Raw genomic sequence first — 10,906 nt, 5'->3', positions numbered from 1 at the left:
TAATCCTTTGTATTAGTTCTGTTCATATAATCTCATCAGTAGAGGGTGTCATCAAAGATGATAGGATGTAGCTCGCTATGTGGCTTTTGTGGAGAACCATGCTAGCATTTGCTCGCCTTTGAGGAACCTTCTTTAATGCAGGATCTAATAGCAATACTTCTTACAGCTCATATGCAACGTGGTGCAAATGATAACAATTTAGCTAGTCCAGAATTAATCCAAGCTATGGTCAAACGGGATGAAACTTCCATGATTGCACTCTGCTCACCTACAAAGCGAACATCTCCATGCTCTGCTCTCTGGTAACAAAGCAACTTAAACTGACCTGCCTGGACCAAATCTGGGACAGGGAATGGCCCTTCAGGCTGCAGAGATGTCCTGTCTATGCTTGGCCATGGACCAGCAGGCTGTTGTCAGCCCTTTGCTCATGGTCACAGCTGAGACCTGGCTGAAAAGCCCTAATCCCAGCTGATGAAGCTGTTTGGTTCCAGTGTGATTCCTAGTGAGCAGCTTGAATAATTGTGGAGTTTGATATGACATGCTTGGCTTCCTTTCACATGCTCCTTGGGGAACTCTGTTGCAATTGTAAAAGTTGGATCAGTCACTGGACTGGCCTTAACAGAAGCTGAAAGATGATTTCTTCCTTGAAAGATGGTTTAGTTAAGGCTTTTTCTGTTGCAAAAAATCCATGAGTCAGTTTTTCATGTACAATCACTTTGCTATTTGTGCCTTTTCCTTTTTCATGCCATAATGGGATTAATTAAAAGCAGCTAGTGGTTGGACTGCAGAGCACTTACCTCTGGCAATGCGGGGAGCCCAGTGGCTGCCTCCTCATCACATGATCAAACAAACTCCAGTTTGCCCAGTGCCACAGTGAGAAGAGTGTTTACTGGTTTTCATTGGAACAAGAACTTCTGATTTGAAGTGACTGGTTGGAAATGGAAGAATCAGAAGAGAAAGAAGAAAAAAGAGAAATAGCACTATTTACGATCATTCTGTAGGTGAACTGAAGTTATGTTTTTAATATGAAGAACATCAGCCGCTGAAAGCAAAGCGGAGCTGAGTGCGAGTCAGCACTGCAGCAAAGGCAGGGTCCAGTCACTCAGCACCAGCTGAGTAGTTGGCATCAGCAGCTTTAACCACCAGCAACTGCAGTTTCTGGAGAGCAAATGTGCTCAAATCAACAGAGTGTGGCAGCTGAGCACTGCTGCCTCGGCTCGCTGCAAGCTTTGCCACACAGCCTGGGCACTGTGCCTCACCTGATGCTCCTACAAGCATGGAAGGCACTTGGCTGGGTGCTGCTATCCAGCCAGCCAAAACGTTTGCTTCTGTCCTCATTCCTCCCTTCTTTCTACCTCCACCTGGGGCTGGCGACTTAAGTGCCAGGCAACTCCTTCCAGACATGGTTATTCCCATGTACTTTGTTGGAAATTACGGCTAATGTTTTGGATACCTACTGGGATTTTGCAGATTTTTTAAGGAGCACCGTCTCGGAGCAGAAGGATGTCTTTGTTTTCTCGTGCCCCACGCAGGCTGGACTGCAGCCACAAGAAGTTCTGGTTGGCGGGCTGTGGTTATCCGGCAGCACCGGGCTGCTGCCTGCAGGCAGCGGTCCGTTCTCTGAGCGGCTTTGCAGCTTTCCCTCTCTCATTCCTGCGTCTTGCTCCAGCTGAGCGGGAGGGTTTGGACAGCCCTGCGTGGGGACCAGAGGGAGAGACGTGTCCTTGTCTTCGTTTGGCGTTGCCGGCCGGGTGGCCACCATGGGTGTGTTGGGTCTGGGTGGCTCTGAGGCTTGTATAACGGGGTGGGTGCTTTCAGCCGCTGCGTGACCATTCATGTGGAGCTTCTTCATGTGGTGCACAACGGCTGCGGCGTTGAAGGCTTGCTGGGGAAAAAGACACACAACCCACGGTGAGCTCCCAGTGATGCCGGGCTGGGTGGGTGCTGTGGACAAACGGACGGTCCCCCTAGGTAGTGACTGCGTGCATGGGGCGGGCAGCGCTGCACCGGTTAGCGCTGCCGGTCTGTTTGCACAATATGTGGAAAGTGGGACGTGCTCGTTCCTGGCATAAACACGGTGGTTTCCATTGAGTGCAAACTGTGGATGCTTTTGAAGACTACAACCACTTCTACATGAGGAAATCAGGGGAACAGCTGTAAATTACCCTGCAGTGTGAAATGGAGACTAGAGCTGAATTTTAAATGTAAGTATTTAAAATGCTGTTGTACACGTGGTTCCTTTGGCATTCCTCTCTCTGCCTAATTTCTTACTAAAGCTCTTGATACAAGTGAAGTACCAATTTATCTTCAAGGCTGAAAGGCGGAAAAGCTGGATTAAGCTCCCCAAAAGATCTGCTGATGGAGCACCAATTTCACTCCCTCAGTATAAAGGCAATAATCCTTTCCTCCTCCCCCTTACTTTCTTGGCGAGGCCACTATGCTGCAATGTTTGTGGTAAATCTACCAGTGTGCATTGCAGCAGGGAATATTGGTCCAAACATACTATAAACAGTAACTGCATACAATTTTCAGGCAGCCTTTGGAGGATCTCAGCTTTTGGGTTCTTACCCACACAACCGAAGCCTTGCTTATTGCTAGATGGCAGCAACTGGCATTTGTTAGTGAAATGGCTCTGGGCTCCCACCAGCAGACGACTTACCCTCCATTTGCTCTTTGCAAAGTTTTTCTGAATCTGAGCGCTGACAGATGGGTATATGTCACGGTGAAGGGCTGTATTTCCATTAATCCTGCAGATGGGGAGAGAAGAAAATGGGCTCGTAGGCAGATGGCATTTGTAAGGCATTCCACATTCTGGAGGCAACTAACTGCTTTGTACGTTCAATCAGCAATAATTAAACCCAAAGGAAAAACAGCAACAAAATGTAACACAAACACACACTTCAAAGCTTGGAAAAGCTCAGGATGGGATTTCTTCTTTGCCTCTGTTTATGGAGGCAAATAGGCACAAATTGCATCTTTAATTATTCATAATTTTCCTTCTTCGCACACAAAAAAGAAACACCCAGGGCCACGCGGAGGCAGGCGGTGACGTTACTAACGGGGGCTGGGGAGACACCCCTGTTCCCAGCACCACCGAGCACGTGGAGCGGGACGCGGAGGCTGCTAAATCCCCGTGGCCGCCAGCTACTGCCGGGGCCCCGGCCCTCTCACCATGGGTGCCGCAGGGCTTCTTCACAGGTAAACCTCGTGTTCGGGTCTTTCTCCAGTAAATGTCTGATGAAATCCTTGGCTGTTTGGGAGGGGAGGAGAAGCAGAGAGATAAAGGTTATTTTCTCCTTGTTCCAAGATATGATCTTAATAGCACATGGCAAATGCTAGTGGATAAACATCGCAGTGCTCAGCCCCGAGAAGGAGGTGTTTGTACTGCTTCGTTACTCCATTAAAGGGAGATGTTTGCAGCGAAGGGCTCTGGATGAAAAAACGTGAATTGGGGACGTACCAAACTTCAGGCCTAGATTACATGCATTTGAGTTGAATTATTCAGCTAAAAAACATAAGACGGTGCAAGCTGAGAGGATTTAGAAGTTGCTCTAAAGAGCAGTTACATCCCTCCCGTTTTTTTTTTTTCTTTTTTTGCAGGGAGGATTGTGGTGTTTGTTATTAAGTCCTAACAGACCTCATGCTAGTTTTGTTTGTATGTATAAAAGACTGATGTTTAAATATGCTGCTAAGATGCTGGCTTTGGTAAACGCTGCGCAGGCGAGCTCCACAAGCAGGTTAGCCTGGTGGAAGGGTGCAGTGGTGGCTGACACAGTTTGCTGTGTTGCTGTAAGGAAATGTGGCCTGACGGGAAGAAAAGCAAAGGGGAAAAGAAAAAAAAACAAAAAACCCTAACTGAAAAAGAAGGTGAAAAATCCCCAGAGTTCCCCTGCTTCCGAGGGAAACCTAAGCCCACTCTGAGCTCACTAATTGTGAAAATCAGGGTTACGTTAACAGAGGCTTCGGCTGAGGATGCTGTGCTACAGGCAGGATGCAAAGTACCCCAAGCTCTGCCAGTGCAGCTCGGCTTTGGCATCATCGCCCCTGCTAACGCGGTGCTGGGAGCCTCTGCAATCAGTTCCCACGTCTGGGGGTTTGCTGCTGTGCGAGTGACTCAGTTCAACGCTTCACCCTTTCCCGTCCCTGCCGGGGGGCGCGGGGGCTCGGCTGGTGCAGGCTCCTGCCCGCGGGTTGCAGGGCTCTGGATTGCAGCTTGTGGGAGGGAGCGCGGTGCTTCCCGGTGCCGGAGCTTTACCTGATGCAGAGATGTCATCCCAAAATGGAGACTCAAACTCATAGTAGCCTTCTTTAATCTTTTCAAACAGTTTGGATTCGGTCTCTTCGTAGAAAGGAGGATACCCGCACAGCCTGGAACAGAGCAGAAAGCCAGCGGTCCTCCAGCACTGCCATCCACGGCTGCACAGGCTCCTCCGCAGCCCGGCCAGGGCACGCACGGGCAGCACGAGGGAGTGAGCAACAGGGGAGGCTGCTCTATCCATCTGTCTGCCCCTCACAGCTAAGTGTATTGGTAAGGCTGCAGAAAAGAGTTAAAAACTTAACTGCAGCAGCGAAAGGACAAAGCCACAGCTGGTACATAACTGTATGGCGTGGGAGGAAATGAAACAAAAAGTACCGAGGAAGACTGAATGATATTTGTAGGCAACTGAAAAAAAACAAAGCATAGGATGAGGCACATAATAGAGAAAATGTGATTCCTTTCATCTCCGCTCCAGTACTTGATTCCCCGCGTCCCTTTCCTTTCTATGGTCTAGTGGATCTGTGCAAGGGAAGAATACGCTGCTGCCATGTTCCCACAGCAAAATGGGAGGTCCAGTATCACCTCCGCTGCCACTCTGCAGAGGTGTCTGAAGCGATGGAGGAGTTGGGAAACTCATGGAAAAATAAGTGGGATGCTGTTTGCTCTTACTTACAGGATATAGGTGATGACTCCAATGGACCAGCAGTCTACGGCTTTGCTGTATGGTTTCTGGGCGAGGACTTCGGGGGCTGCAGAACAGCAAAACCAAATAAAAATTCTAAGCAATAATAAATTACTGGGAAAATAATAAATACTGGGAAAAGCAGTAGTTCTTGTACACTTGGTCTCTGAGGTGTCAGTGCAGGAGAATCAACCAGTAACAGCCCCATTCACCGGTTGGATTGGTCTGTGCTTTTTGTATCTATTTTATGCCATCGATAGAAAGAACCACTGACAATTTCTGCCTGCATCCTGAGGTTTTAACCAGTAAGCTGTGGATCAAGCTAATGCAGTCTGGTGAACATGAAACAAAATCCCATTGTTTTAAAATTTCAATAAATACCTGACTAACGCTGAAATATTTTTTTTTTTATCCTTTTCTTTGCACTGTTAAATATTCTGGGATTTTGCAGTCTCTACATTCATCTGTAATCGAGGCTTTATGTGGTCCATGCAGTGCATCTGTGACTAGCATGTTGTTGTTAACGTAATTATGTACTTTTTTTTTTTCCCCGTCTGCTAGGTAACGTACTGTACGTGCCCAACCTTTTTTCCAGACAGCCCACCAGCACAAGCCCATTCCTGATCCTTGTCTTACCAACGTATCCCGGAGTCCCACAGGCGGTGGACATGATGCCGTTCTGTTCCATTTTAGACAAGCCAAAGTCCGTGATCATGATTTTGGAGTTCTCTTCGGGAGTAAGGTAAAGAAGGTTTTCAGGCTGTGAATACAGAGTGGTCAGAGGTTGAAATTTGTGGTAGGAAAATGGAAAGGAACAACAGAAAGTCATGGGGCAGAGAGGGCAGAGCCTGCAGTCGCACCGCCTCCCCGCGGCACTGCCGTTGCTGGGGGACAGGTCTCACCTTCAGGTCACGGTGAACTATTCCGTTTTCGTGGAGGTACTTCACTGCTGTCAGGACCTGATGGATCACCACACTCGCATCTTTCTCTGTGTAAACTCCTCGTTCCAAAATTCGGTCAAATAGCTCTCCCCCAGATACGCTGTGGAAATGGTAGTTCAGAAAGAAAAAGATTGAAAAGAAAGTTAAATAAAGCTAATTATGCTTTCATGTTAGGCAAGTTAACTTTCTGGTCCTTTTACAACTCCACCTGTAGCAGAACTGTTCCTTGGGCAGCAGTTTTTGTGAGGCTGAGAGGTCAATGGACACTCTGGAGTGCAATTTCAGGGTGCCAGTAAGCGTTACTGGTAAACCTGGGGATTTTGGGTAAGGTTACGATGCAGCTCCCGGCAGGTCTGAGCCGCAGGCATCCAGCACCGCAGGCAGGACTGCCCCCAGGCTCTGCTACACGAGCAGATAGAGGTTTTTGTGTGATTGCTTCCTTTTAGCTAAATTTGCAAGTTAGCAGTAGCAGCCGGGTGCTCAGAGCTGATGCCCACAGCGAGCTGCTTTCTCTGCAGCTGACATGTTGCCTGTTTTCATTTCCAGAAACCCTGCATGGCACAGCTTTAATTAGAAATACTTCTGTCTCTGCCCTGCTAAACTGTGATGAATTAATTTGCATAAATAGATCCTAATCTTGGTTTAGAAACTTGCTGCTAAAATGAGTATGGGCCAAGACAGCATGAGAAGTGTCCAGGTTAGTTCAAACCACGCAGCTTCGTTAGCGAGAGGTGTTTGAACGGCTCTTGCGCATGCAACTTTTACATGCGAGGGACTCTGGTGTGTAGGTGCTGACATACGGTGCATCACCCTGGTCCTGCCGCTCTTCTTCCTCTGCGGCCCACAAAGAAACGGCTCTGCTGATACTTACAGCTGCATGACCAGGTAGAAGTGGGTCGTGCTCTCGTAGATATCTTCTAATGTCACGATGTTTTCGTGCTTTATTCTGCAAAGATAAACGTGGGTCAGAAACAAACCGGGCAAAGTGGCTTCTCAAGTGGGAAACCCAACAGTCATCTTGCTTTAATCACCAGTGAAAGTTCACTGCGCTGATTTGTGGCTGATCTCCCTCGCCCTGCGTGGCAGAGGGTCGTTGATGCCATGCCCTTTGGAGCACCGGGCACCGCCAGCGGAGGAGCAGACCTGCCTGCTCTGCATCAGCTGTGTTCCTGGGACTGCAAAAGCATTAACTCTGGTTCTCCTTCCCTGAGTGCTGCTTTGCTTCATCTGTCTCATTCCACAGGTCTGGGGCAGGACGGCTGTCGGGGGTTCCAAGTCCAGCCGAGGAGCGAGCGAAGAAACTTTACTAATCTACTAATTCATATTAATATTTATATATTCTTTAAAAAGAAATACTTATTTCTTTATATTATTCTTACTGTAGAGCCACGTGTTTTAGGAAAGCACATTTGTTCTACTTTACATTACAATGCATATATACTCACTTTTTCAACACTGCTATTTCGTTCTCCAAGCTGCTATCCCTTGTGAGAGGAGACTTCTTAATGCATTTCAGAGCAAAGAGCTTGCCAGTGCTTCTTTGCTTCACTAGGAAAACTTCTGAAAAGGCACCTCTGCAGAGAGGAGAAGTTGTATTTCAGTAGATGCTGCTGCTGTGAACTGGAAGGATACTTACAGAGAGGAAGAGGAAATAGCAAGAAAAAATAATATGGAAGTAATTTAGCTCTAAGTGGATGCTGATTGTAAAGCTAGAACTACATCTCCAGCAGCCCCAAACGTAGGATATTCAATGCAAGATTATGCAATATGTAGAAAAACCCCCACAATATTCCCTGTAGAGAAAAAGTTATTGTTGCGTAGTTCCTCATGAAGCTGTGTTGAGGTAGTGGACAAAAAAGATCCCTGCAATGAAATTAAATCCGGTTCTTCAGGACTGTCTGTAAAGACAGTCAAGCATGTTACTCGTGTGTGTGCCAGGCTGTGGGTGAACTTCAGCCGTGCCAGGTTCAGAGCACACCTCCGGGGTGCTCTGAATCCATTGGCACTGGGGGAATTTTCCCGGGCTAAGTGCAAGCCCAGCCGAGGGGCCGTATCGACAGCCCCCTCGCTAACGGGGCAGTCTGCGGCTCGGGTGCTCACCGGGGATAACAGCTCCCTGTGGAAAGGTCTCCGCAGCCTCCCCTCCAACGGGGCCAGATTCCTGCTTAATACAAACCGCGTCTCCACAAAGCCCCCACCATCTTAAAGCAGTCCTTCACTTTGCCTGCTCGGCATTGCCCTGAGGACCGAGCGCGCTGAATTGCAGTGAGGAGAGCCCAATTACGTTGCGGTTTGGGTATATCAGTCAATGTTTTGTATATCTAAAGTGCAAAACAACTGGATAACCTTAGTTAACACTGTCATTCAGCATCCAATGTGTTTTCCTTTCTGCGTACCCTAAGTGACAAAGTGACAATGAGCGTCTTGTGCATTCTGATACGGGTTGCAGCGATGAGCAGGTATTTATAACATGCCTAAAGGTTGCAATCCTGTTAAAGGTTTATCTTAGGTAGCTGAACACGTGTCTCGGGACAGTGACAGTGCATACTTTGCCAGATCAGTCCTCAATAATCCTCATCAAATGAGCAACAGATTAATTGATGAAAGTTAAATGGAACTTGCCGCTGAGTCTGCAAAGCGCTGCAGGGAGCTGGAGGGCAGAGCGAGGAAGGTGAGCGCAGCAGAAGCACCTTCTTGGTTGGGATGCTATTGCAGCAAACCCAATAAACGAGGGCAGAAAACCTGTATCTCCTGTAATCCACTAAACAAAGAATCCAGCATACTGTGCAGATCGGTTGGCTGAGCACGGAGCTGTACCCATCTGCATGCGGTGCTTTGCTCCTGTGTCTTTGTTAGGGAGCGGCAGCCGGCGACGACGCAGGGGGGAGCGGGAGCCTCGGGCAGCTCCTCGCTGGGCTCAGCTTTCCTGCTCCTCCAGTGGGCCCCTGAGCGCTGCTGAAGCAATGTGCAAGAGCATTGGGGTTGTGAGGAACTGGGCTGTGCCAGGACCAGTTCAAAGCAAGGGGAAAAAACAAACAAACAAAAAAACCTCACCAACAATTAATAAAAAAAAAAAAGCCCATAGGTTTTTGGGAAGGCATCCCAACCGATGAATTCAAATTTTTGTTTCACTCAGTAAATTATACGCAGTGGTCTTCTCTCTTCTGGCCTCAAAAGCAGGTGGTGTTGGGACCTTTTCCTTGTTTTACATATTTTTTTTTTTTTCTCCTTTTATCCATTTGAGCTCTGGAGGCTGTTTTGTGGAAATGCCTTTCAAGTTCCTGAGAGCTCTCGGGGAATAGGCAGGGACGTCCTCGCTGAGGTCCCTAATCCAACAGCTGTGGATGCTGGGGGAAGGTGACAGGAAGTTTCCAGGTAGTTTTTGGTCCCAAATCTTCATTTATATTCTTCAGCTAGCTGAAGCGGTGTGTGTGGAAAAAATCCCAATTTCTAATGCTAAATTTTCCTATTAATGTAATAGTAGGAAATGAACAACCTACAAATCAGATGCTGGGGCATCTGTTCTATATATCTGTCCCAAACAGTTTATAATAATTATGCCCCTTATTAAAAAATGATGAATCAACAAGTTGGCTAGGAGAGAATAAAGCTTTTTCAAACGTCATTCCTTTAGAGAAAGCTGCTGGATAATTTAACTAATTTCTGAGGCTGACCGGGAACACAGTAATTTAAAATGTTGCCCAGCTCTGGAGTAGCTGTTTTTGGGAGCTTTGTCGTGGGTTCTAAAGCAGCAGAAAATCTGGCTGTGACAGAACTCGCTGGTGGAGGTAACTCAATTCCTCCTCCACCACCTTGGAAATGTTTTCTTGTCTCATTCGCATGAATAGGCAAATTAAGCTGTTAACTCACAGAGAAGTATCGTACAACTTGAACGTCCTTGTTCTTGTTTCATCCCTCAACTGAGTCAGGGTTTATGAGCTAAATATATGACGTATTATTATAATACCTCTCCCAGAGCCATCCCTTGACCGTGCTTGACCTTGCAGCAGCAGCAGACCAGTGTGCTCAGCAGCAAAAGAGCAAAAACTTTAACTAAGCTGCCATGCAGGCTTAGAGGGAAAGGAGGAGAGGGCAGAGCTGACCCGGAGCCGTGCCGCAGGGCTGGGTGGGAAGGAGCTGCTTCGGTGCCGCTTGGCAAGCGTGAGCCGCGAAGCAGAGCACCAGCAGCAATTGCGCAGCAGCGATGGGGTGCCCACCTCGCGCCTGGAGACCGGTGCCCATCTCCGAGGGAGCCGTTTTCTTGTGACGTTGGCCAGTGCTAGGGAGGGAGTTGCTGCCCTGGGCTGAGAAGCCGGTATCTAGGGGTGGCTCGCTCTGGAGAGCGGTTATGGTACTTACGATCCCAGGGCCTCCATGAAAATGAATGTTTTTCGGATGTTGCTCGTCTGTTTTTTCCAGGAGCTGCTGTTGTCTTCTTCTTTGCGGCCCATCTCCTCCAGAGTGGAAGCAGGGAACGCTGTGAGGAAGAGGAGGAGAGAGGTGAGTGATGTGGTAGGTGCTTGCATGAAGAACAGGACTACCCAGGAGCTAGCTGGATTCAGGATGCTGTGAATGGCGTTTGCTTGGTCAGAGGAGTCAGACTTTTCAAGCATGTGAAATTTTGTGCTGCTTTTGCTACTCACAAACGTTCGTGCTGACCATGCCTCTGCCGTTAGGTCCCGCTCCAGCCGTCAGTGCAGCATAATACCAGATCAGCTGGGCTGGAGCTGGTGACCATATGGTAATACTCTCTTGTCAGTATACTCATTTAGCGCACGTTGGCAATTACAAATGTTTATATTGTGCTTCATATTTAGTGGTTAAAATAGCCCTGCTGAATGGTTGCTAATTTTAACTAAAGTATCCATGACTTAATGAATTAAAAGTTAGGTACAACTAGTGATGGAGATGGATTATAGTTGAGCTGCTTTATTGCTCAAATAATAAATGGTTTAAAGAGCTCATGACTGCAGGGAGGGGAATTGATATAAAACATTTTGTTGATCTGTCTTGTACAGTTTGCGC

The 10,906-nt window shown here is 47.7% G+C and overlaps 1 protein-coding gene across 1 annotated transcript; it reads right to left on the bottom strand.

Annotated features, from left to right (window-relative positions):
- Nucleotides 1-834: 834 nt before the first annotated feature.
- On the bottom strand, nt 835-10,332 carry CAMK1G (calcium/calmodulin dependent protein kinase IG; the record flags this gene model as incomplete). The annotated part of the gene is made up of 11 exons (XM_082329979.1): nt 835-928; nt 1,458-1,885; nt 2,660-2,747; nt 3,172-3,250; nt 4,256-4,368; nt 4,932-5,007; nt 5,577-5,700; nt 5,843-5,981; nt 6,753-6,827; nt 7,327-7,455; nt 10,241-10,332. The coding sequence occupies 11 exons, from the start codon at nt 10,330-10,332 to the stop codon at nt 835-837; spliced, it is 1,437 nt and encodes a 478-aa protein (XP_082186105.1).
- Between the last annotated feature and the right edge of the window lie 574 nt (nt 10,333-10,906).

Source organism: Platalea leucorodia (genome assembly GCF_965183815.1).
Source record: "Platalea leucorodia genome assembly, chromosome: 19".
NCBI lineage: Eukaryota > Metazoa > Chordata > Aves > Pelecaniformes > Threskiornithidae > Platalea > Platalea leucorodia.
This window is presented reverse-complemented; position numbering and strand designations above follow the sequence as displayed.